General features: G+C 51.4%; 3 protein-coding genes across 14 annotated transcripts in view; 2 read left to right on the top strand and 1 right to left on the bottom strand.

Annotated features, from left to right (window-relative positions):
* The window catches only part of Ciita (class II major histocompatibility complex transactivator), a 52,148-nt gene extending 47,942 nt beyond the window's left edge, over positions 1-4,206 (top strand). For 5 of the 6 annotated variants that reach the window (XM_037201654.1, XM_037201652.1, XM_037201653.1 and 2 more), the window contains 4 exons: positions 237-320; positions 430-513; positions 1,785-1,881; positions 2,372-4,206. In XM_037201654.1, coding sequence (XP_037057549.1) covers positions 237-320; positions 430-513; positions 1,785-1,860 — 244 coding nt within the window. In that variant the 3' untranslated portion in view covers positions 1,861-1,881; positions 2,372-4,206. Of the gene's footprint in view, positions 1-236; positions 321-429; positions 514-1,784; positions 1,882-2,371 lie in introns of those variants that run through there. The other variant, XR_005090511.1, reaches the window with a different exon arrangement.
* Positions 4,207-6,571: 2,365 nt separating this feature from the next.
* On the bottom strand, positions 6,572-18,971 carry Dexi (Dexi homolog). Its single transcript, XM_028872888.2, has 2 exons — positions 18,147-18,971; positions 6,572-7,185 (listed from the first exon to the last, which is right to left on the bottom strand). The coding sequence occupies exon 1, from the start codon at positions 18,563-18,565 to the stop codon at positions 18,278-18,280; it is 288 nt and encodes a 95-aa protein (XP_028728721.1). The 5' UTR covers positions 18,566-18,971; the 3' UTR covers positions 6,572-7,185; positions 18,147-18,277.
* A 2,376-nt stretch (positions 18,972-21,347) lies between these two features.
* Positions 21,348-26,647, top strand: part of Clec16a (C-type lectin domain containing 16A) — a 215,872-nt gene continuing 210,572 nt past the window's right edge. For 6 of the 7 annotated variants that reach the window (XM_028872890.2, XM_028872892.2, XM_028872893.2 and 3 more), the window contains exon 1: positions 21,349-21,624. In XM_028872890.2, coding sequence (XP_028728723.1) covers positions 21,545-21,624 — 80 coding nt within the window. In that variant the 5' untranslated portion in view covers positions 21,349-21,544. Of the gene's footprint in view, positions 21,625-26,647 lie in introns of all 7 variants that reach the window. The other variant, XM_028872896.2, reaches the window with a different exon arrangement.

Genomic DNA, 26,647 nt, shown 5'->3' on the forward strand with positions numbered 1-26,647 from the left:
CAGACAGACAGATAGATAGACAGACAGACAGACAGACAGACAGACAGACAGACAGATAGATAGATAGATAGATAGATGATAGATAGATAGATAGATAGATAGATAGATAGATAGATAGATAGACAGTCAGACAGACAGATAAAGCAGAGCAGTCATTTCAGTTACGTGTGGGTCCCACCTGGCCCTGAGCTCACCCAGCACCCCAAACCTCTTCCTTCCCCCTCTGTCGCCGGCAGCTTGTACAATAACTGCATCTGTGACGCAGGAGCCAAGAGCCTGGCACAAGTGCTTCCAGACATGGTGTCCCTGCGGGTGATGGAGTGAGTGTGGGGGTTCAGGGGGACTTGGGGGGCAGAGGGTCTCCCACCTGCATCATGGGAAGGGTTGGGATGGGAGTAGCCTGGCCTCAGGATGGACCTCTCTCTTCAGTGTCCAGTTTAACAAGTTCACGGCTGCCGGTGCCCAGCGGCTGGCCTCCAGCCTTCAGAAGTGCCCTCAAGTGGAAACGCTGGCGTAAGTTGCATTGGCCCTGGGGTTGGAACTCTAGAATCCAAATCCCACCCCTGCTGAGTTGTATATGAGCTGGCAGGTGATCTGCCCTGCAGACCTCAGCTTCTCCATCTCTGGGACAATGAGGTGACACTTACAGAGAAAACTTGAGACAGTCATGTTAGGCAAGACAAAGAGAGATGTTTTTGTGGGACCAGGGTCTCATGTAGCCTAAGTTGGCCTGGAACTCACTATGTAGCTAAGGATGACCCTTTTGCCTCTATCTCCCAAGTGCTGAAACTATAAGCATCTACTGCCACATGCAATCTCACATGGCAACGGGAATCAAAGTCAGGACTTGGTGTATGCTAGGCAAGTGGTTCAATACCTGAGCCATGGCCCCAGTCCTAAACTTTTAGGACACTGTTGCCACATAAAACACTCAATAAATATTTCATCAGGGTAAACCATATGAAATTGCCTAATCCAGTCATTCTTAGAACATAAAAATAGCAATTTCATATAGTTAGAACCATTTTTATTTGTTTTTGAAGCAGAATTGCACTTCAACTCACAATCTCTCTGCCTCAGCCTCCTGAGTGCTGGTACTATAAATGCATGTGTTGTGCCCAGCTTTAAACTTATTCTCAAAGCCAGTGTGATGTTTGGTGTCCAGTACCTTTTGCTCTTCAGATGGCTTTGATCTGCAAAGTTGTGCCCATCTTCTCGAGTAGATCCGGCATCTCTAGATTCTTTTCTCATTGTGACCATGACACCTGGCAGGAGCAATGAAAAGGAGGAAAGGTGCCCTGGGCTCACAGTCCCCCAGGGTGTCATCCATCGTGGCGGGAAGGCACTGGTTGCAAGAGTTTGTGCCTGCAGCTGCTCACACACTATCAGGGAGCAGCTAGCTCTGGAACTGGCCTGGCTATTGCCTTCACAGTTCCACCCACAGTGACTTACTTCTGCCATTGAGGTCCCACCTCCTAAAGATTCCACAGCCTTCTGGGGGAAAAGCATTAAAGATGGGGGCCCGTGGAGGACAGGCCACACTGACACCACGATAGGATCCACTTTACAGCTAAAGAGACTATGGCAGAGTCGACCAGGACTGAAAGGGGGCCTCCTAGCATCCTGGTCACCCATGCTAGGTGGGGTGTATGCTGTATGCTGCCAGGTGGGGTGTGGTTAAGGTTCCATGCAGAGCGGGAGGTGGGGCTGTGGGTAGCTTGCCCTGGGGAGGCCTGGCTGCCTTCCCTCTAACCTGGCCCTGGGGTCCCTTGTCCCGTCTGCAGAATGTGGACACCCACAATCCCCTTTGGGGTTCAGGAACACTTGCAGCAGCTGGATGCCCGGATCAGCCTGAGATGACCCTGCTGTGCCCCGGACAAGGTAACTGTGTTGGACTCCAGAAAGGAGAACCTCAGGGACATCTGGGTCAGTGTCCTCGTAAGGGGGGACCAAGGGCATCAAAGCAAGGCTGGGACCACATGTCATCTGGAGCTATCCTGTCTCCAAACTGGCAGGTGTCCTCCAGACTTTGGGGACTTGGGCCAAGGAACCTCCCTGAGATCAGGCTTAAGGACTGAGGAAAGACAGGCTGAGCCAGTCACCTATCATCCCCATCTTGGTATTGGGAAGTCCTTCCTTTGAAACTTTAAGTCTTTCTTGTTGCTGTTTCTCTTGGGTTCATCTTCATAGGAAATTAATACATTTACCGCCCACAGCATGAAGACAATTGTCCCTCACCCTCCCCTGACCTGTGTTGCAGCTGTCCTCCAGTCCCTCCTTTGGCCCCCCACATTCTGACACCCCCTCCTCTGCTGTCAAGGCTGCCCCATGGAAGCTCATTGGCTCACCTGTCTCTCCTGATCTCCCACAGCATGTACTCTGGGACACTGACCACGCTGGACCTTGAACTGGGCACTGTGGACTCTGCTCTTCTGTGGGCCATATCCCATGAGAGTCAGCCTCTGGTAACGCTGCCCCTGCAGGCTCAGAGTTGGGCTCTGCCTAGATGAGGAACGGACACATGTCTTGCTCTTCTCCAGGCTGCAAGAGCAGCTACAGGCTCTTGAGTGCCAGGCAGGAAGGCAGCCCCCTTCAGTGGCTGTGAGCAATGGCAGGCAGGCCTGGGCTGCATTCAGTGGATCCACCCAGGAGGCCAAAGACCTTCTCTTTGACGGTCCAGGCCAGAGTACAGAACTGAAGCAGCCACGCACCTGCCTGGCCAGGCCAGGGCCAGCCTGGTGAGAAGGCACTTCTCCCCTGACAGGGCCTGCTCTGAAGACACTAAGTGTGGCCCTGGCCTGCAGACCTCCAAATGCGACAGGGAGTCTATGGCAGCTCTTTCTACTTGAGGTGCTGTTTCCACAAACTTTCAGTCAAGGCCTGAGCTGGCTAAGACCCTGGATGTGAACCAGGAGCCAGGAACGGTGGACTGCAGGACGGGAGAGCTGCAGCCGGGAGCTGCTCTGCCTTCTTCCATACTCACTACATTTTAAACACACTCTCACTGCAGCTCTGGGGCTTGGTTTATCCCGCAAATTCCATCTGGGGGATCCCTTCTGTCCTGGTATCCAATGCAAAAGAAACCACCCAAACCACAAGAACTTAAAACAGTCCACACTTCCATACTGCCCCAACCCCTGTCCTTTAGGCAGGCTCAGAAGAGACAGCCCACCTGGCCCCACCAACCCTCTGAGTCAATTGGGGGCAGCTAGAAGCTGGGCTGGAACCATCTGAAGGCGTGTGCCTGTATGTCTGGTGCATGACATGGGTTGCTGGCTGGGAGCCCTGAGTCCTTAGTAGACAGCTGGCTGGGGACTTCTCCAAGGGGAGCTGGCTTGCCTTCCTCATAGCACCGCGTCTGCATTATAGGGTGACTCCCCAGTGAGGGAGAACAGAGAGGAGAAAGTGAGGAGACATGGGCCACCTCATAACAGGCTGCACAGCATTGTTTCTACCACATTCTGCAGTACAGAACATGCACGGAGCGCGTGTGCACACCATACAGCCCGGCCCTGCCCAGATCCTGCACCTTCTGCAAGGATTTTGGTAGATTCTAAGATCCCAGGCCGGAGGGCTGAAACAGTGACCATGGTACAAAGGAGTGTTGTCTTCCACTGCTCCACTGCGTCCTGGGAGCAGTTCCCAGGACCACGCTGGTCGGCCTCAGCTGCAGCCCGCCAAAAGGAGCAGGTCGCACCAGTGCTGCCGTTCCTGTTTTCCCTGGGGTCTCTCACCTTGAGGTCAGGAGCCACTGATCCCTCCATCAGGACAGTGACAGCGTGCTTTCTTGCCTTGGCAGAGGGAGCCGTCTGTGTGGCTCCAGCATGCCAGCCCTGATGCCCATAGGACTGGCCCACATCCCAGTAAGTGGGAACTGGGCTAGAGGGCCCAGGGAGGTGGTCTGCATGGCTGCTTGGGGGTGATTCTCAGAGACAGGTCCAGCTGCAGAGGGTACCTGTGCAAGGCATCAAGCTCAGGGGTGGCACATGGAAGTCCCACTTGTGCGGTCACAGGGGAGGGTACCGAGGCACTCTCCATCTGCTGCACCTACCAGTCAGGTAGGCAGACCTTTACCTCTGCCTTGGGTCTGTCTGGAGATGCCCAAAGTACCTCTCCTTACTCTGCTGAGGGCTGGCACTTATTAATGGGTTGGTTTATGTAAGGCACTCACTATAGTGCCAGGGACACAGTAAATGCTCAACAAACCTCACTGGCTCTAGATCCTGTGTGCTGGGCAGCATCTTAGCCCTCTGGCTCCTGAAGGGAGGTACTCTCAGTTGAGCTGCCTGGGCTCATGCTCCATCTCACCATATATGCAGAAGCAAGCGTGTCAGGAATCTTCTGTGCCTTAGATTCCCCATCTGTAAAACGGGCAGAGCTGTGGGATCATCTTCACTGGATTATGTAAAGACTCAATGTGGAAACAAAAATATTAATAAAACAGGTCAGCAAAATGGCTCAGGGGTAAAGCAAGCCCAGTGACTGGAGCTTGCTCCCCAGGACCCACATGTGGAAGAGAGAACCATCTCCTACAAGTTGTCTTCTGAAGTTTCTGTACACATACATATACATAGGCAAAACACTTATACATATGAAACAAGGTCATGTGTGGTGGCACACACCTTTAATCCCAGCACTTGGAAAGCAGAGGCAGGAGGATCTCTGCGAGTTCAAGGCCAGCCTGGGCTACACCGTGAGGCCGTCTTAACAAAGGCCAGCACACAGCTTAGTGCAGGAGCTCGCCTTCCATCCACCCTATGTTGCATTCCTGCCTCTGTCTGGAATGTTCTTCCCCAGCCTGCATGTGACTCCCTACAGGGCTCTACGGTTCCTCGGGCAGATTATCTGTCTCTCATACCTCGGTACCCCACTCTCCAACTCCATCTCAGTATTCTCTTTTTGCCGCCTGCCTGTCTAAATGTGAGCTCTGGGGAGCAGGGGGTTTGTCTTGCTCACCCTCTGCCCTCTCCACCCATTCAGGTGCCTGTACATAGGAGGTGCTCAGTAAGTGTGGTGTGGATGGACAATCCTCAGCACCAGCTCCCTTAGTCAGTGTGCACTGTGCACTGAAGACACATGGGTGAACAAGACACGCAAGGCCCCTGTGCTGGAAGTCTTGGGTCTTAGCAAATTTAAGACAGAGTGGCCAGGTGTGTCTGGCCAGGCTGAGCACTGCACAAAGGCTCCTGGACAGTGGACACATGAGGGTTGCACACTAGTGGAGCCTGGAGGGGAACTGAATCATTTTAGAAGAGAATCTCTTGGTAATTAGCATGGTGTCATCTCAGGAGGTGGGTAAGTTGTGGTTTCCATGTTAGAAACTTGGCATTATAGGGAAGGAGTCAACGTATCAGCTTGGCCTGTGACCCCTTTGTGGGTCTCTGTGGGTGTGGGGTATGGTGCACAGTGTGCTAGAATAGGTTGCTGCCCCCCCTTGGGATTGAGAAGCAGTTCTGGGGGAACTGGCAGGCTGCACAATCCAAGCCCCTATTCAGCCATCAACTTCCCTCCAGGCCTCTCTCCCGGGGAGTATGTCTCTCTTCCTGTTGTTTATATCAGAGCCCAAAACTGCCATCTTGGAGATTTCAGCTGCACCCTGTTGCAAAAGGATTATCCCGTCATGGAGAGGTGGGGAGCGTCACAGGATCTTCCCATGAGTGTCTGACGGCTCCCATCTGCCGTATGCCATGCTGCCCTAACTGCTCATGGCTTCAGGGAGGGGCTAGAGCTATACTCTAGGGAAGACCAAAGAAGAAGGCTCCATTTTTTTTTTGGTGGGGTTTGGAGATAGGGTTCCATGAAACCCAGGATGACCTTGAACTTCTGATCTTTCTACTTCCATTTCTGAACGTCTGATACATTTGTCTCTGTCTCTGGAATGCTGGGATTATAGGCACATACCACTGTGCATGCTTTATGTGCTGCTGGGGCCAGGGCTTTATGCAAGCCAGGCAAGGATTCTACCAAGTGACTTACATTCCCAGCCTCTTCCCCCTTCTTTGCTTTTTTTTTTTTTTTTTTTTTTTTTTTTTTTTTCGAGACAGGGTTTCTCTGTGTAGCTTTGCGCCTTTCCTGGAGCTCACTTGGTAGCCCAGGCTGGCCTCGAACTCACAGAGATCCGCCTGGCTCTGCCTCCCGAGTGCTGGGATTAAAGGCGTGTGCCACCAACGCCCGGCTCCCTTCTTTGCTTTTTAAGGCAGGGTCTCACTGTGTAGACCTGGCTAGCTGGGAACCTACTTTTTAGACCTGGTTAGACTTGAACTCATAGATATCTGCTTCCTCTGTTTCCTGAGTGCTGGGATTAAATGTGTGCACCTCTCATTGTTCATGGAGGAGTATCAAATGCTGTGTGTGGGGCTCAGGCCCAAGTCCCCCAGGCCCTCTAGATTTCCCTACTGTAACTCAGGCTTTCAGAAGGTGGGAGGAGGTGGCCTCTCCAGAGTGAGTTCCCTAGTCCCTGCTGCATCTCCAGAACGGGCCATCTGACTTTTTTGTCAACTGTCAGCCATAATGCCCCCTTTCCAAAATTCAAAACAAACAAACAAAAATCAGCAACCAGACAAGGGCAAGAGGGGTTGGCATTGCTTACATTTTTTAATGAAATAAGTCAGCCTCTAAGTATTGCTTTTACAGGTTTATGGAAATCAAGTATCTGTACCACTCACACGTCCCACACCACTCACACTTCCAAAAATAGATTTCTTCCCCAGTGCAGCATCTCAGTTCTGTCAACCTGGAGAGGCTAAACCCCGCCTGGGCCCTGGCATAGCCTTCTTCAGAGTGACTCCCTGAAACTATGATCAACAGTCTTGGGTCTGAAGCCTACCCAGGCTTAAGGCTCAACCGGACCAAACGACGCTGGAGGGGGTGGCCTAAGTAAGAGTCTGTTTGCATCCCACTTCCGCTCTCCGTGTCCTTCCCAGAGGTTAAGGGAGGGAGGCAGGTGCAGTTGGGGGTGAAGTGCAGAGAGGTGACCTCTGGCTAGGTTCCTGTGAACATCCATCCCAAAGGTGGAGAGTCACAAGCCAGATCCAGGACGTCTGAGAACGGGGCGGTGGGTGAGGTCTTTGGAGCCCTTCTCCTTCCTGCAGGGCCTGGCAACTCTCCCATCTTGGCACTGGGTCCCCACCTCTCCTGGCATACTCCTGGGTTGGGGCGGGAACCCGGTTGTTGGCACGAGCAGGCCTAACCAAAAAGACAAAGGACAGTCATCAACAGGGGCCACCGCACCACTGGCCCCGGGGGCTGCCTCCCCGAGGCTCAGGTGGGGCAAGGAAGCCTTGTTCTGATCCTAAGGTCTCGGACTCTCCAGAAGACCCATGCTCAGGCTGCCGATGCTTTTCTCCCTCTCTCTTTGCTGAGCAAGCGTTCTACCAACTGAGCTACATTCCTAGCTCCCTGTAGCTTTTATTCCAAGTTCTTATTAATGAACTTGCTTCCCTTCTGAGATCCTGGGGAACCAGGGTAGTTTTCCATGGGAGAGGAGGGCTGTGCAGGTGATCAGGAGAGGGAGAGAGATGCTGGGGCTGGAGGAGGGGCTCAGCCAGACGGAAGGTCAAGCAGGGGCAGCTGAGCAAGCTCCAGGGAGTGGGCAGTGCCTCCCATCTCACCTGGAAAGCCCTGTGCTTACAGGAAGGCTCCCTTGGTGCAGCTTGTCAACTCTGTCCCCACTTGGCTCCTCTCGCCATGATACAGCATCACTTGTAAGTCCTGGCCCTGCGGCAGGCTCTCTCCTCCAGTCCCCTCAATCCCATGTTTAGCTGACACCAGCATCTCTGCAACAGTGAGGTCCCCAGGTCCCCGTCCCTTTGGTCCTCAGATTCTTCCCTCTACAAACACCACTGATCATCAGATGGAATGATCACTGTATGTGAAACCTGCAGCGTGTACTGCCGCATAACACTCGGGGCTGTGCGGGGCTACCACGGGCATCACATATTTAGCTGCCACCAACCAGGTAGCACCTCCAGTCACCATGGCTGCTAAAATTGTTGCCCACCTGTTTCCAAGAGCCACTAAGTAGGCCTAGCCATTCCTCCAGGAACTGTGCCTCTCCCCACTTTATAGACTGCAAAACAGAGGCTCGGAGAAGCAGGGTGAGTGGCCTGCAGCTGCACAAGTAGGACAGGCAGAGCTGGCCCAGACCGGTAACAAATGGGGACAATCACAGTCTGGTTGCCGCCACACCTGGCGCTCTTGTCATGTGACTTCCTTCCACCTACCTTCCCCAGCCCTGGGTGCCTTGGTCCTGCTTCCAGAGAATGCCTGGCTGTGATCAGCTGCAAGAACGGGATCACTAATGCCTTCCACGGCAAGTTGCTTTCCACCAGGGACTGCCAGGAAGGTAGTGTACCAACATTCCAACCCCCTCACCAGTACCTGGGGTGACGTGAGGCACGTCTTATGCCCACTCTGGCTCCCGGGGCTTCTGAGCAGGACTGAGCCCCAGACTACAGTAGCAGGCTGCTCAGTGCCCACCTGCTCCACCTTGCTGGTCTCACTTCCCAATCTCCACACGAGTTCCTGAGATCTCCTCCCAAATAAGCACTTAAGCCCATGGCCACCTCTACCTTCCTTACCAGCCCTTGGGTTGGTGGTGTTGTGTCATTTGGGCACATGAAGACATCAAGGCCCAAAAGCGTAAGATATTGTTGAAAGATGCTCAGCTCTGATGCACTGAAATCTGCCCAGGTGTGGTGCCCTGGCCCTGTGATTCCAGCACTAGGGAGCTAAGGTCAGAGAATGCAGGTTAGAGGCCAGCCTGGCTACAGAGTAAGGACTGAGTGAGTCTGAGGCCAGGCTGGGCCATCTAGCATGAGCCCGTTTCCATAACCAAACAAGTGCTGTGCACACCAGTGTGTTCCACGCTGGGCCCCACGCCAGAAGAAGGGTGCCAGGCACTGTGTTGAGTTGTGAGCAACTTCAGCTTGAAGTAGTCCTAGCAATGATGGGACAAGGCTGTGGGCACGGATGGAGGTTCACACAGGGCTGTGCTCACAGGAAGGGCACCCATGGGGAGACTGGGCTTAGCTGCCTCCTCAGTTCTGAACAGGGTGGGGGTAGGAGTCATATGCTGAAGTTTCTCCCATCCTCTGTCAGACTCATTTACTAAAGGCCAGCTGGGGACACATTCTACCATGGCTCGGAAACCTTCCCTCGTTCCCGCTGCCCCTCCAGACAGGCCCTCCTCCCCTCTGGCCCCTTCCCACCTGCCCACAGAACCCGTGGGAAGCAGAGGCTACAGCTAGGCTGGACCTTCTAGAAAGACTTTCTGAGACTCTTGTCCTGTCACGCCAGAGCCCACCGTAGCTGCTCTTCCAGGCCTTCCCTCCAAGGACCCTGGGAGACTTGGTGCTGCGGAGAGCCTTCAAGGTCAGAAGCCTGAGGTATAGAAATCTACTGAGCGTCACCCTCCTGGAGGCCAGATGCTGGGTGCCCAGCCAGGTGGGAGGAGCCACCAGGAGGCCTCACACCATGTCAGTCCTTGTGACTACACCGTCTCAGCACGCTGGGATGACTGAGCCTGCCGTCACAGGTGCTGTCCCTGTACTCACACCTTGCCACAGGTTTTAGTGGACACTGTTGACGTCAGTGCATCTGCTGAGTCTCTTAGTTACAGTCGATGATGACAGGTGCCTGTTCACACAAGCTCCTCTCCTGCCAAAGAATTTTTTAACTCTTAAAAGCCAATTTAAGGACTGGAGAGATGGTTCAGTGGTTAAGAGCACTTGCTGCCCTTGAAGGGCACCCAAGTTCTGTTGTTCTGTCCCCAGAATTCATATGGTGCTTCACAACTACCTAACTTCAGTTCCAGAGAATCCAGGGCCCTCTTCTGACCTCCATGGTCTCCTACATGCCACGCTCTCAAATAGGAACATACACATAATAAACAAACCTTTTAAAAAGTGGATTTAAAGAAAACAACTATATAAAGAATAATTCAGGGGCCAGCAAGGTGGCTCAGGTGATAAAGGAACTTGCCACCAAGTCTGATCTCTTGAGTGTGACCCCCAGGACCCACATAGTGGAAGGAAAAAACCAACTTCTACAAGTTTTCCTCTGACCACCTGCGCACCATGGCATGCACATGCCTACCCCTGCACACACAAATAATTGTAAGTAATAATAATTGAGGCAGTAGGTGGGAAGAACAGAAATCAGCCTTCTTGAGGCTATGGACTTAGCACTTCTCTTACAGACAGCCTTCCAGAAACCCACTCTTTCTCCACATACCCAAAGGCTTGGCAGACATCCGGGATCTCTGCACTGGAGGTAGACTGTGCAGCAGGAGGCCATCTGGCTCATGGCCAAGGGTGTGGTAGCAATCTGGCCACCTCCCTAGCAGCTGCAAAGACAGAAGAGGAAAGGAGCTTCCTGTCTCCACACAGGTCAGTCCCTGATGAGAACCAGCTTCTTGGGCCTGAATTCCAACACCACGTTGGCTGTGAGTGCTCATCACTATGAGCCATCTACAGTGTGTCTGAAGTTGTCCCTGACTCCCCTGTGTTTATCTGCCCAAAGCTCCTAAGGCTTGTGACACATCATTTATTTAGACAGGCTGAGTATCTCCTATCTAGAATGCCTGGACCAGAGTGTTTTGGAATCTACAATATTCGAGGACAGCAATGAGACGCCCTTGGGAACTGGTGCAGGACTGGAACGGCTTTCATCTCCCTGCCATGGCATGAGCAGAGAGGGCAGGGGATGACTTCAGGGTCTGGCCTCTCCTTCCACCGCGTGTGTTCTGGGGCTCTGATCAGGTCACCAGCAGGTGCCTTACCAGCAGAGCCATCTCACAAGCCAACAATGTAGTTTTTCTGCAGCTCCGTTTTCTCCCTGAGACAGAGTTTCACTGTGTAGCCTGGCTGCACTGGAGCTCTGATGCTTCTGCCTCTGCCTTCCCAGTGCTGAAACTGGAGGTACTTGCCACGTCACCTGCCCCAATTCAAGAGTATTTTTATTGTTCTGATGTACAGACTCACTATATAGCCATAGGCTGGCTTCAAATTCATGATCCTCTTACCTCAGGCTCCTGTGCACTGGGACTGGCATGTGCCACCACAACTACAAGTCTCAAGGGGAATGTTTATATCATAACTATGGAGAAAAACAGCACTTGTCATAACAAAGGTAACGTGGACATGCTACAGAGCCAGGGGAAGCCACTCATCTGCCTCCATGCCTGGAGCGAGAAGGGCAAGAGCAAGAAGGTCAGGGCACCATGAGCCTGACTCCTCTGGTACCTTCCAGGGATTCCTCCAGCCTTGCACCTCACTTCAGAAACTCTGGGCAAGTGGGGATGGCATGAGGACCAATGCACTACCTCACAGCTGGGCATCTAAGATGAATCACTGAACCTTCCTCCAAGCCTCAGTTTCCCTCACTATCTAATGAGCCCTTCCTAGACAACATCACAAGGTGACGCTCCAGGGAAGCTGTGAAGATGTGGGAGGGGCACCCAGTTCTAACCGCCAGGTCAAGTTTCCTACCAGGCAGGAAGCCTGGGAAGGCCTTCCTTTTGGGACCGGGATGACGGCTGCAGGGCACCAGCATCAGTTCACACTTAGTGGGTACCAAGCATCACCAGCTGTTTCACAGGCAATCAACAATGATGCTCTCTATTGGTCCTGGTGCCAGAAGAGCAAGGAATGCAAGGAAAGGGGGAAGGCTTCTGGAGCTAGGGGTCCCCTGGGTCTAACACACCATATGGTGCTGCATACAACTCTGTATCAGTCACCAACCCACTGAATCACTGCAAGCCCCTAAGCAGGTACCATTATTCCCTTTTCACAGAGAAGGAAACCGAGGCCTGGGGGAGGTGATGTCACTTGTAAAAATGTTTGTAGAACCGAGACTTAGACCCCAAATGTGAATGCAAAAACTCTAGGGTCCCATGAGCTGGCGGGAATCACCTCACCGCCCTAACAAACACACATTGCTCTGCTGCACTCTTGGTCAAGCCTTACTACTTTGCAGAGAAAGCTCCACTTGGGTGCCAGGAATCTTTAGCCAGTAGTAGTAGTTCAGCACATAAAGCCAGTACTGGCCTTTGGCACTGCCAGCTTTACCACTTGGCCAGAAGTTAATGACTTTGGTGCTTATTTTCATCTTGCCAGGGGAGGGTGCCTTTCTTCTCACAGTGACATAGCATTCTTTTAAAAATAGATCCACAGATCAGTCTGGGGTGTACCGTAGCAGGAGGGGGTGTGTTTAGGATGTGTGAGGCACAGGGTTGGATCACCAGAAACACCAAAAAAATAAGTCAAATTAAGTCCAGAGGGTCTGGGGCTATAGTCCGGTTGGTAGAGTGCTTTCCCAGTATCCATGAAGCCCTGGATTCTATCCCAGCACCACATAAACTGGGTACTGTGGTGCCCATCTATTAGCAGAGAGCGAGGGTAGGGACCCACGACCAAAATCCCAGTATTTGGGAGCTAGAAGCAGCGAGATAAGAGCTCCAGGAGCATCCTTGGCTAAAGAGTGAGTACAAAGCCAGCCTGAACTACCTGTCTCAAAGAAAACAAAAACAAAAAGTCCACATAAAAAAGGAGACTTTTTTAAACAAATGAAGTACTAAGACTGGCATTATTAAAGTTAAACTATAAAAGGAAAAGCAGTAACTCAACAGTGGAGAGGCCAGGCTGACATCACCAAGGTTAACAGGACTGCAGAAATGAGGCAGGTGATGTGTGCCTCTCAAAGCGCTGTACCGAGGACACTCTTCTGTGGCCTTCCTGCTAAGACTGCATTATGCATCACTTGAATGGAATCCAGAGCACAGACACTTGATGACCCCAGGCAGAGACAGCCCACAAATGCCAGTGTCTCTCAAAACTGCCAGTGTCACCAAGATGTAGACAGACTGAGGAGCTAGTCCAGAATAAAGAAGGCAGTGGCCACAAATCACGCATTTTTATCGTTAAAGGACATTTCGGGGACAGATATATTTGTGAATAAAGCCATGGATCAGAGTGCTTCCAGGGCTGGATCCCTGTTGAAGTTTCTGATTCCAGCCAGGCGTGGCGGTACCCACCTGCCCTCCCAGGGTTCGGGAGGTAGAGCAGGGAAGCCAGAAGTCATAGGCCAGTCTTGGTTACAGAAGAGTCCATCTCAAAAACAACATTTTGCTGTTCTTGACAATGGTGCTATGGATACCAAGTACATCCTTATTTTAGGAAAATAGAGCAAACCATTCAGGAACAAAGAGACGTCATGTCTGCAATGCACTCGTGGTTTAGGACATGACTGTCCACTTGAGTATGTGTGTGTTCAGGTCCATGCTTGCATGTGCACAGAGAAGCAGCTTGCACTGAGCACATGAACAGAATGCTGGCTGGCAGGCTCTGTGAGGGGAGCACAGAAGTTCTTTATACTTTTCTTGAATCTTTGCTGTGAGTGTGGAATTTTTCATTTTTCTAAGTCTTTTCAGGAGAAAAGGAACAAGCATGTAGAGGAGATGGGCTCAGAGAGACTGTAAGTCAGTGCTGGAGGGGGACATGGGAGACAGATGCTCACGGGAGACTCTTCTGCTCCCTGGTGGCCACTGTGCTGTGCAGGAGACACTGCTGTCTTATTTGGTCTTGTTCTCTGGTCTTCACTTTCTGGTCTTCAGTTTCTTTACTTGCAAGGCTGGGTTAACTCAGCAGTCAGGAGGCAGAAGCAAGAAGATCCTGAGTTTGAGGACAGTTGGAGCTACATAATGAGACCCTGTCTCATGCTCTACCGACTGAGCTAGCTGGGCACATGAGAACCTGTCTCAAAAAAAAAAAAAAAAAAAAAAAAAAAAAAAAAAAAAAAAAAAGTCCGTCTCTTTCAGTGGGATTTGGTTTCCCGATGCAGCTGGTGCTCTCTGCCATCCAGGATGGATGCAGCAGTAATGCTGATAGGAGCCCACCTGTTCTTCATCGAGCTACACAGATCCCAAGGCAAAGAGGAGGGTGCAATGTAGGCCCCACTTTTCCGGCTGGACTCTCAGAGCCAAGGGCATGGGCCATGGGATTCTCACTGGATTCTCAGCTGGCCTGGAGTCCTTTTCTTCCCAAAGGGATGGCCAGAACTGCTGCAGCACTGTGACTAGGGAACCCTCTGGTTGTCTCACAGCAGATCAGGGCATGTGCCTGCCTCCCACACCTCTACATCCTCCTGTCTAGACAATAGCCTTAGCTTCCTTCCTGCTGACCCTCACCCTGACCCAGCTCCACAGGCTACCTGTGGGTCTGAGTATATGGGTGCCCCATGGAAGCAGTGGGCATCCTAACTGGGCAGTGGCATGCTCAGCTGGGTCTTCTGTTGACAGTAAAGGCTACAGTCTGCCAAGGAGGCCAAGAAAGCAGCTGTGGTCCCAGCTGAGCCACCTGCGCTGGCAGTAAGCCAGATCAAGGAGTCACTCACCCTTATTCCACAGTCACACTCTACAACATCCCCATTCCCAGGCCAGAGACAGTGCCTCTTCCACAGGATCTCATGTGCCAAGGGAGGTCCAGTAGGCACCTGCCACCTGTCAGGACTCGGAAATAATCAAGCAGGCTAAGCTGCCTCTCTAACCTAGAAGATGAACTGTCACCTCCCAGCCCCCACCTAAGGCTCCCAGGCATGTACCTCGTCTTCTCCCCAGGCAAGCAAGGAGCTTCATTCCCCACTCCCCTGCGCCACACTTGAACCACTCTCCAGAACTCCAGAACCAGTGCTCTGGGGACTATGGGCATGAGGAAAAGTCTCTAGGGCCCAGATAGGCAGGGAGGCAGAGACAGACTGTGTGTGTGTGTGTGTGTGTGTGTGTGTGTGTGTGTGTGTGTGTGTGTGTACCAATGGGCATGTTCCCTGAGCTGGTCCTTTGGTTAGTCATGGGCCATAAATATTCATGCCCAAGGTGGCTGAAGGCAGTTGGCTGCAGAAGGCACCTATCTGTCAGTAACAGAGGCTGATGTTCATGGGCCAGTTACCACATGGTGGGCAGGGGGAGATCCAACTCTTTGTCCTCTCAACAAGGTAGATTTTTTTTTTTTTTTTTTTTGGTTTTTCGAGACAGGGTTTCTCTGCGTAGCTTTGCGCCTTTCCTGGAGCTCACTTGGTAGCCCAGGCTGGCCTCGAACTCACAGAGATCCGCCTGCCTCTGCCTCCCGAGTGCTGGGATTAAAGGCGTGCGCCACCACCGCCCGGCTTTTTTTTTTTTTTTGGGAACAAGGTAGATTTTTATTACCCCTGTTTTATAAAAGAGGCCACCAGCCTGTGAAGATAAATGGCATTCCCAAAACTGTGGCTAGGCCTGCGATTTGAACCTAGGAAATGTGAATTTGGAGTTACTGCTATTCACCCTGATCTACATCGACTCCTCAAATAAGTGCTCAATAAACGTATGAGAAGCTGAATTACATGGGTAGACACAAGAGGTGGGGGACTCAAGGAGCAAGAGTGGGTGTTCTTTGTCATGCTGACACTACCTGGCATGTCCGGTGTGCATGTCCTTTCCTAGTGTTTCCTGATGTCTGTGAGCATGAGTGGGAACAAGCATGCCCAGTCCCCGTGGCTCCTCTGCTTATAGAAAGGGGCCAGGAGGTGAGGCTGGGTCACTTCGCTCCAGGTCGCTACCAGTCATCCCTCCAGCAGCCTCTGGGTCTGGCCTTTTTGGCCCTGGGACCAAGATCTTCTAGCTTGGATTGGGGGACAAGTAGTGTAGTATGTGGGTTTCATTTTCTATATCCCTCATCCTTCCTAACCCCAGGGTCAGGCAAGAGTGTCCCAAAGAAATGCTTCTTGGTGTTTCTGCTCAGACAGCATTTGCTGCAAAATATGTCAAAGCATTTGGGCTTTGGTTTACAGCTTAGAATATGCCAATGTTTTCATTTGGAGGCAGGAGTGTTTCTGTTGATACAGTAAGAAGATAAAATAAGACAGTTTTTTACCAAGTTATACTGTCTGAGAGTCTATTTGGCTCAGGGACAGAGATGCAGCTTAGGACCACAGGGGCACAGCCTAGACTCTGTGAGAAAAGAAGGCCAATGCTTGTTGAAGGACACAGAGGGCCTGACCAGGAGCGTATGTGCTCTCCACTCAGGCTCTGAATGGACCCCAGAGGTTCCGTCTCTGTTAGGTGTCGACTGCGTGTGCTTGTTTCCCCTGTCGTCACTAGCCTTGTCTTGTCCAATCCCTGTCACCTCTGGGTAGACAACTAACAGCCTCCTCACGGCTTCCTTGCTCCTACACTTGCCCTTCAGCGCATTCTGCTCATGGCTGCCAGTCATCTTCAGAGAACAGGAGATGGACAGACTGTGTCACACCCTGCCTAGGGCCTTCACTGGGTGCTAACTGCTCTTGGCCATGATGTCTCAGGCCCACCATTGACCTCTTTTATGCTTCTGTGACGCCAGCCTCTGTTTTAGCTGCTCAGTGAGCCATCCCTCTCCTCTCTCCAGGTCTGGGCACTAGCAATTCCCTCTGCTCAGACTGCTTTGCCCCAGAGCTCTCCGTCCGGCTCCTTTCAATTTGGAGCTCAACTCATTGTTCATCCCTTCAGAGAGGCCCTCTCTGACCCTCTAATTAAATAGCTTGTCCCTAGTCTCCTCTCACGGTCAGTCCTCACAGAGCATCTGCCGAGACCAGATGCTGTGTGGCCAGCAGTGAACACAGCAGCACAGCCCCTAAGCTCCTCATTGCGTTTCCGGGTGCCCACTCGCGTTCCTCATCGCAGGCCTGTGTGCCAGGTTCCATCTGTCTTTGTTCACCGATTACTCAACACATCGGCATTTGTTCAATGAGAGACTGGATGTCAGGTTGGCAGGAATGCGGAGCAGCGGGCACATGCCCTGCCTTGCACTTGGCTCCTGTGAAGCTGTCACTCAACTTAACCAAAGAGGTCTTCAAAGATATCTCACTTTGTCCCCAAGTGTCTCCTGCTAACTGTGCATTATTTCTACAACAGACAGACTGAGTGTTCTCCAAACTCCACTGCTGAAACCCTGGTTCTGAAGTGATGGTGTTGGGGTGATTAGGTCACGAGAGTGGATCAAAGTCCTGTGCCTGCAGTGACGGTGTTGGGGTGATTAGGTCACAAGGGTGGAGTCCTCTGGTAGGATTAGTGCCCTTTGGAAAACTATGAGAAGGAAATGTTTGCTGTTTGAGCCATGGTATTCTGGAATAGTATCTCAAACTAAGGTACCCTCTAATGGCAACGTTGGCAATCAGGTAACACAGGAGAGGAGCGGTGACTGCCTCTTTGGGGTGAGGGATGCTAGTGTCTGTTATCTAAAAGGAGCCCCTGCCCACCAGCTCCACAGCCCCTTCGCTGCCGTGCGGGCTCTGTGCCCTGCCAGGTCCCAGCACTACCCAGCTATAGGGCTAGGCCTGTCCTACAGCTGGACCCAACGGCTCGCCTGGCACAAACGTTCTCTCTCACATAGCCCAGCTGTCCCCTCTGCCTGGGAGACTTTAGCCAGTCTACCTCTAGCTACAACAAGCTTCTGGCAGAAGGCCAGAGGCAGGTCTTTGGTGCAAACCATCCTGTGGTTCCTTCTGTTGACCCTACGGTCCCTCCAGGCCTTTCAAATTCTAGAGACAAAGGCAGCTGTAGCTTAGGACTGCCTGCCTGTTCCATAGAGGCAGCCTACGAACCTGACAGTCTCTGCAGAGACAGTCTCTGCAGAGCTGAGCTGCGATCAATCCAGGAGCCCTGAAACCTGACTCCAAATACAGCAGCAGACGCACTGCCAGAAGTGCGGCGTTGGCTGAAGGCTTCCATTCTCCCAGCCTTTTTTCTGAGGCCCCTGAGTTTAACTAGTCCCGCAGAAGGCCACAGAACAAAAGTGACCAATGCCTCTTATGACAGCAGTCTATCCTTCTAGGACAAGTAAGAATCTCCCAAATCCCAAGGTCACCAACAAGACAGGCTGAGACTAGGGAGAGCAGCTGACAGCTCCACCTCAAAAGGTTTGGGTACAAATCTTTTTGCACAAGTCATGGGGGTAAATTGCAAGATTACTCCAAATGTTAATGTAGATCCTGGGTCCCCTTCCTTGGGGGAATCTCTCCAGACTCCACTATTCCTAGCATCGAGTTAGACCTAGAGGAGGTGGCCAGAGAAACCAGAAGCTTGAGGAAGAACATCACCTTCTCCCTCCCCCGCGATACATCCCCATCTCAAGGGCACTTACGGGTCTCTTCCTGGGGTCCCATCCCGGTCCAGATGGTGCCCCCAACTAGTGGCAGTGGCATGATATGGAGGGCTGGTCCAGGCCAAGAGTTGCGGATAGTGGAAGGCAAGTGGAGCACAGTAGTCAAGACCTTACTCCAAATATCCATCAAAGACGTCGAGCTCCGAATCGGCATCGTAGAGGCCAGAGCCGGGGTCGGAGAGTACGCCGAGGTCCACCAGAGCCTGGTCCAAGTCCTCGGGCAGGAAGACGAGGCCCACGTTGAGGACGATGTATTCCATGAGGAAGGCGTAGTAGAGGATCAGCACATTGACGAAGAACAGGCCCACGTAGAACATAGAGGGCAGCAGCGGTGGCTGCACGTAGGAGACCAGAGGGCCCAGAGCGTCCAGGTGGGCTGCGACCCGGGCGCCGGGCATGCAGGGGCCGGCGGTGGGGACGGCTGCCGGGCGATCCCAGCGACCTCAGCCGCTGCGGCGCCCGGGCGGCCGGCGAGGGGGCAGCTCGGCCATCCAGGGGGCGCCCCGGGGCTCGGTGGCAGCAGCGCTGGGCCCCGGGCGGCCTCCGAAGACGCGCCTTGACCCCCGAGATGCTCGGGGCCGGGTCACAGCGCCCCGGGATCGGGCCACACGGGCCGCTCGCCCCTCAGGGCGCCCCCAGAAGTGGCCAGGGGCTCTCTCAGTGCGCCGCACTCGCGCACCCTCGCCGCAGCTCAGAGTCGAGGCCGGGTCCCAGCTGTCATCCCCCGAGCCTCTTCTCCAGCCGGGTCCGCGCCCCCGCAGGCTCTCAACCCGTCGCTGCGGCCGCGGCGTAGCTATGCAGCTTTCCAGCACCGCCTAGCCAGAGGCTCTGCGCTCATTGGCCAGTCGCATGCTCACCCGCATTCATTGGCTAGCTCAATGCTCCACGCTCATTGGCTCGAGCGGTCCGGGGGCGGGTACTCGCTCCGCCCCAGGGAGGTGTATCAGTCTCTAAATTGCTCTCCTGAAGTTGATGCTCCCTACCCTCTGCACCTAGCGCTTAGATACTGTGCCTCACCTCTTTGGAATTCAGTTTACCCATTTTAAATGAAGCCAAGTAGAGAAGGGATGTCGGCAATTCCACTGAAAATCTTAGATAGTTCCAAGGCGCATCTATTTATTTATTTATTTATTTATTTATTTATTTATTTTTCTTTTCACAGTAGAGTAAGAAAAACCAGTGAATGCCTCTGAGAGTTGTCGGGAGATCTATCTGCATTATTAGGGTTCCGTGACTCCCTAATGGAGAGCACGACAGGCAGGTCAAATCTTCCACCGGAAAGGTTGCTTATTGTTTCTTTTTACTTTGTAGTCCATGTTAAAAAATACTAAGTTAAAAACTAATGCTAAGTAATTGAAAACGTCTGTTCAGATTCCTCTGTCACAGACAACACCTGTGCTTCCGAAAGTACCTTCCCTGGTAGTTTAAACAGCTGGAGATCAAAACCAGGGTCCTGTGTGTGCAAGACGTAGGCAAGAGCTACGTCTTCAGTTCTTGAAAAAACAAACAAATGAACAAACAAACAAAAGAGGCTCACTGTGTAGCCTCTGGCTGGCGTGAAACTGGCTATAGACCAGGCTGGCCTGGAACTCACAGCGTTCCACCTGCCTCTGCCTCCTGAGTGCTGGGATTAAGGCCTCTGCCACAATGCCCAGCCTATCCCCAGCTCTTAATAAGACTTTAAGGTCACAGTTAGCTTCATAAGAGCTGGACAAGGCAATGCATTATGTACGAGGAAACCGGATTCCAGAGAAGTGGATCCTCAAAGCTGCTGAGCCTGGTTCATATTCTTTGCAGGTCAGACCTGCTCTTGTTCTTTCATGACTTTTATTGCCTCTCTAACTCAATTACAGAGGAAACCATTAACCTGGCACTGGCCTCCATTTCTCTAATTCTTGGAAGCAATGCAAACCATCATTTATTTACTCTATCGATGTTTGTTAAAAACCTACTATGTGCCAAATCTTGTCCTGGGCACTGGAGAGAACATTGGCCCCTGACTCAATTCCTTTCTTTGGACAGTTAATGAGCTACCACAGGAATTAAATAGCTATGAGCTATAGAAATGAATAAATGAGTGGGTACTAAGCCACAAAGTCTTGCTTACCACAGAGGTCCCCACTTTCAACATGAGAGGGAAATTCAGGTTTGTGTAAGCTCACATAGAAAGCATGGAGTTTCCTTTCTTTCTTAATGTTTGGGAAATGGCATGGATTTTGGATGAAGACCAGAGGAAACCTCTGAAAGTACATTGTGTTTAGCTTTGGTACATTGCTGTTTGCACCTTTCCAAAATGTTGTAAGACTGAAGTGCAAAAGGAAAAGGTTTTACGGATAAACAAAGAATGCTACTGATTTGTTTTGTTGACAGAAGCAATTAAGGACACCCGGGCTTGAATCATGCCTCTGCCACATGGTAAGTGCCTGGCTATTCCACAATTCAGTTTCCTGGATTGTAAAATGAGGTTAATAAGAGCATCTACCTCATAGAGTTGTGAGAATTAAATAGTAAACCACTTAGGATAGTGACATATAATATGTACCACCCAATGTCTTTATTTTTATTTAATTATTACTGTTGTGATATTGAAGGTTGAACCCATAATGCACAAGCCACATTCCAATCCTTTACAAAACTGAAAGAGAATTAGGGCCTTCAAAATGACTTAGAAGTTAAAAAATACTTGTTGCCAAGTCTGAAGACCTGAGTTCAATTCCCAGAACCCAAATGGTGGAAGGCAAGAACCTACTTTCGAAAGCTGTACTCTGACTTTCACACACACACACAAATAATACATTTTTGGTTTTTTTTTAATTTAAGAAAACTAAACCTCGCCAAATCTCCAACTTACACCTCTTGACTCGGAATCTCTTGTAACTAGGGTTTCAGGGCACACTCTTCTTTTTCTAATTACGAAGAGTGTTTTCTCCCACTTTCAGCAAACTGTCCCCCAAAGCTCTGCTCACAAATTTTCCGTTCCCGCCCCCCTTCACCTCCCCCTCCACCCCCGTCACCGCCCCCCTCCCGCCCCCGACAGTGTCCCGCCTCCTCACCGCCTCTTGCCCCGCCTCTTTTGGATGGCCGCGCGAGTCATGCCGGCCCTTGTAGTCCGTTCCCAGAGTCCCGTCGCCCGGTGCCTCACTCGAGAACTTCATTTCCCATAGGTCCTCGCGACGGCGGCCGTAAAGCGCGGCGGTCGAACGGCCGGTTCCGGCTGAATGTCAGTGCGGGGCTGTGGGCCGGGGAGGAAGGTGCTTGGCGGTCTCTCCGCCGCCCCCGCCGCTGCCGGCTGAGCTTGAGATGTCGCCGCGGACGCCGGGTCGCTGGGCGGATCGGACATGAAAACCTGAGGCGGGCGACGGGCCTGGGCTGCGGACATGTTTGGCCGCTCGCGGAGCTGGGTGGGCGGGGGCCACGGCAAGTCCTCCCGCAACATCCACTCCTTGGACCACCTGAAGTGAGTGTGCGGGGCGCGCGGCGGGGAGGCCGCGGGGCCGGGCGCGGACGCCCAGACGCGGGCTTGGCTCGCTGGGCGCCGAGGTACGAGGTGGACAGGGTCGCCGCCGGAGGGTACTGTGCTGGTTATCCGCGAGGCTTTGGAGTCAGGGCACCTGGCTTCGAACCCTGACCCTGTCGCTCCTGGCCCTGTGACCTTGGACAAGTCGTGTGACTTTTCAGTCTCTAGACCCCACAACCTGAAAAGTAAGGACATCGATGAGTTTTCGGTTTGTGGACTGGAGTTGTCCTGATGGGGGGCAGACGGTGGCCACTGAGCGTCTCGGGGTGGCACTTCTTCTTGGATGGATAGTTTAAAGGCCAGAGGCCCCAGAATCGGCTAGATCTGGGTTCGAATTTAGCAGTATGCATTTAAGCTTCAGTTTCCTTAGCTGTAAAACGAATAGAGTGACAGTACTACTTTCTGTGGTTATTTTTAGGATTGGGTGGATAAGAGAATGAACAAAACGCTCAGAACATGTACAAGTGCTCTAAAAAGAACAGTGATTAAAAGAACGAAATATTTCCAGAAGGAAATCTAGAGGGATAGTCAACAGTAGCACTTTGGGAGAGGACAGGTGGCTGACAGGGTCCTGGGGAGACAGGAACATACGCAGAAGAGGCTAGCTTTGGAGTTAGACCTGTGTTCAGATTCTGACTCGGCCACTTAATGACTGTGGCCTTGGTCAAATTTTATCTCTTTGCTTTTACAATTTACCATTACTAGTTGGGAACTATGAACTGTACAAGGATTGGGTGATGCTGTGCATGGAAAGTGATTGACCCAGTATTGATACACAGCAGGTGGCTAATCGTGGTAGCCAAGCCTTCCCAGCCCACCCCAGTGCCTTTCTGTCTAGTGGTTTCATTCATCATACTCCTGCTGTCTTCTATGGTTCTGTGGTTTCTTTCTAGCTTTTGTTAAACTGATACTTCCAAGGCATAAGAGGCTGCTTGGTTTCTTTGCAGTTGTATTTCCAGGATGTAGCACGTGCCTAGTGCACAGTAAGAACTCAGTGGATACTTAAAGAATGGAAAGGAAGAAGAAGAAGAAAAAAAGAAAAAATAAATTGGGCAAGAGTTGCAGAACTCTTGGGATTGGTGGAGGGGGGCGCAGATTGAGAGAGTGGTGGAAGATAGAGACCTTCCAGGAGGAGGAACTTCAGGGAGAGAACTGGAGGTGGGGTGCTAAAGGGGGGGGAGGAAACAGCTTCTTTTCAGAGGGGAGACCACAGGGTTTTTAATGCTAAGTAAAGGGAGTGGATGGGAGGATGGTGAGGTAACAATAGAAAGGAAGGTAGGGGTCCCTAGAAAGGATTGATGAGCTAAAAATTAGATGGGGACTTCTCATTTGATCCCAGGGGTATAGAATGGCTTCTGTCATAGAGCAAGCATTTATTAAATGTTTATGGCTCTCCAAGTGTGGAGAGCAGGATGGTTTGGGGGTGGAGAGAGAAGCCAAGGAGAGGAAAGAGGTCAAGGGCAAAAAGGGGGGTTGGTAGGGATGCAGAAATCTTAAACAGAATGGCAGATGTCCCAGAGAGGAGTGTGGTGTGGATGAGTGGCTGAAGGATTTGAGGAATGTGTGGGTGGATATGGCTGTGAAGGGGAGGGTGTATCCTGAGGGGCTGGGCCTGCCCAAGCACCTGCAGCTGACTCTCCCTTAGCTCTGGCTGTAGCCACTTTAATTTCCCATTTATTGTGTTACTTTGTCTTGCTAAAGAGTTCCTGCTTTCTTTTATGGTTTCCGTTATGTAGACACAAGGGCTAAGATTCAGGGAGCTTAGATCACCTGTCCCAAGGTGGAACAACTGAAGACTGTCAGTCAGATCTCGATTCTAGTTTCCTTGTTATACTGTCTTTCTGGATAAAACTCTCAGTTTGAGTATACTTTTGACTGGGCTGCATGTCATGGTCAATGGGCATCTTTGATGTCCAACCAGTGCACATCTGGGAATGTAAGGGGCCTCAGGTTCCTTCCCAACATCCCAGGAACTTCTCAGGTTCATTGTGAAGGTCACTGGAAAAAGAGCTCGCCTGCCTTAGGTCAGGTTGATCTGTTTAATTACCATCACAGGCTCAGGGACCTGAGAATTGATTGGCACGGAGCTTAGAGCTTCCAAGGTGACTTGCAAAAGGGTACCACAGACAGCTCGTGCCTAGCCCAGAGCTTGTGCTGCCCTTCGTCTGCCTGTGGCAGTAAGACTCTTGGGTACAGAGCAGCTAGTTCCCTGGGGGAGTCTGCTGGCTGCCCCTGGAAGGCCACAGTGGAGTCGGGATTCTACAGTGAGGCAAATGCAGGAACTGCAGCAGGCCCAGAGGTCTGTAGAATCTCTTCTTAGTATCTTTCTGGAGGAGGAAACACTAGCTCGGAGCCCCCAAATGGGAAAGAATCATCATCATATGACACAGCCACATGGTGGGCATCATAGTCAGGTTTGTGGGTTGGTGGCTATAGGAAGCAAGGCTGTGAGTAGGAAGATGCTTTCTGACATGTAGGGTGATGAACACTAAAAGTTTGTCCTGCACTGGGGCATACTAGGGGGCGTTTCCCAGGATATAGGACTTTCAGTGCTAAAACCAGGAAAGCTTTGAGGAATCCATCACAAATCACCATCCTAGTTATAAGTGATAGTCCCAAATCCTTTAAAACAAAGACAAACCAAAACAACAGCAACAAAACAAAAACAAAAAAACTGTGGTCTTTCCATAGTCCAGGTTGGTCTAGAATTCATGGTCCTCCTTCCTTAGTCTTTATATAGGGATTGTAGGCATGCACCACTGAGCCTGGACTCCAGTACATTCTTCCCCGATCTAGCAGAGTCTTGGTGGAATGAGATGTTAAGATTTTGAGAAAATTGAGAATAGAGTTCTTTAGTGTTGGTTTTTATATTTCTTTCTGCAGGGGCACAGAGGTGTAAGGGGAAAGAGACAAGGTCTTGTTCTGGCTGTCCTCAAACTCAGCTCCTAAGTGCTGGAAGTACAGACATCACCATGACATACATGCCCAACCTCTACTTTAAAAATACTCTTTTCAGCCAGGTGGTGGCAGCACATGTCTTTAATCTCAGCTCGTGGGAGGCAGAGGCAGGCGAATCTCTGAGAGTTTGAGGACAGCATGATCTACAGAGTGAGTTCCAGGAAAGCCGGAGCTGTTACACAGAGGAACCCTGTCTCTCGAAAAACCAAAAAAAGAAAAAAGAAAAAAAAAACAATACTCTTTCCATCACAGCACACCCATCTTACAAACTGGAAAGAAACTTTGCTATGTCACAGGGTTTTACTTTTGCTAATAGTGAAAAACTGTACCTGAGCTATTTATCTACCAAGTTGGGTCAGTCATTTAGTGAAGGGCAGATGGAATAGTCAGGTAGTTATTCCAGACACCTCATTGGCAGTTTATTGCCCAGACTAGTGACAAGACTGTGACATTAACTGACAAATGTTTATCACTAAGTAGAACCTCTCTACTGGTGGAGTCCCTTGACTGCTATTGACATGTTATTTGGAAAGGGGGACTGTGAGCCCACAAACTGATAGAACCTTGGTGGTTCTATCATTGCCTTCATTCTAGTCACTGTGTGGTGTCAAGAGTCTTGGTCCAAGTGATGGATCCTGCTAAATTGCCTTAAGTGCTAGTGGAGTCGATTGGCTCTTGTTGCTGAGTGGTATGTTCTAGCTAGACCATGGCAGAGGGCAGGTGCTTAGACCCAGCTGTCAGGAGTCTGCCTCCTTCCTCCTGCTCTCATTCTCAGCAGGTTCTGGGCACTGTTGTGTCTGTCAGCCGAGCCATCCAAATGGGAGTAGAGTTCCTTCTCTTTTTTAAGCTTTTTGTCAGTTTTATACATGATCACGATCCTATTCACCCCCATTAAGATCTCCTTTTCTCAATGTTGTCAGAAGTGCCAAATGCCCCTTTCCACCTAGGGCACATGCCATCTTTGAGCTAAGGCCAAGGGTGCTTGTTGTTCTCATTGTTCAAGCCCTGCCCACTTACTCGCCTTGCCTGCTCACTCGCTCCCTGAGTCCTTGGATGAAACCAGCTCTACTCTTGCTAGAGCACAGAGAATGAGAAAGCATCTCTCACCCAGAGAATGGGAGCTGTGCAGCTGGCCCCAGCCTGGGATACTCACCTTTGGCTGAGACAGACAGCACTGAGAGCTTGGGGATCTCAAGTGCCAGGTGTCCTATGTGAAGGCTAAATTCTTATAGGCCTCAAAGTGCTTTAGACTCTGTCCCTGTGCATCGAGCAGACCCCACCAAGTGCAGCCCAGCAGGACCTAAAAAATGAGTGGTTACCTCCAGGTAGTAGGGTGGCAGGGATGGGTAGGAGGGGAGGGAATATCTCAGACTCAGGAGACTGCCTTGAGAAAGTCTCCTGAAAGGTTGGGTGAGTAGCTTGTGCTGGCAGAGAGCCAATTGTTCAGTAAGGTCTAGGACCCTAGGCACCAGGGCTAGATCCCAGTGAACCTTAAGAAGCACGCTAGGGAATTAAGACTTTATGCTGCAAACAGTCAGGGTCCTTTATTATCAAGGAAGGTGAAGAATCGGAGAGGGTAAAGGAGGGCCACCCTGGAGGGGGCAGCCGCTCCAGACAGCAGCCATACCCTGGTGGGTTACTGTGGCACCTGCTAGAATCTGAGGTTCTCACCACGATGGCCCTTCTCTCACTCAGCAGCACATATCCACGTGCCATCTGTCTGTACCTTTGCTCTCTTCACTTCAGCTCCCCCTCCTTTTCTTCCTGCCCATTCAAATCCCTAGCTCTAGCCTTAAGTTACAGCTGCTTTGATACAGATTGCCCCAGTGGCTTTATCCAGTGAGAGTCTCATGCTATTATGTCCTCTCTGTTCCTTCAGGGAGTGGATTAGTCACCAGGTCTTGTAGCTTCTCCAAGCTTCATCCTCATTTTGAGTTAGATCCCCAGGGAGCTGGCCAGGGTTCCATAGGCTTGTCCTTTTGCCCTAAGAAATTGTCTTAGGATT

The sequence above is a fragment of the Peromyscus leucopus genome, chromosome 8b (assembly GCF_004664715.2).
Source record: "Peromyscus leucopus breed LL Stock chromosome 8b, UCI_PerLeu_2.1, whole genome shotgun sequence".
Classification (NCBI taxonomy): Eukaryota; Metazoa; Chordata; class Mammalia; order Rodentia; family Cricetidae; genus Peromyscus; species Peromyscus leucopus.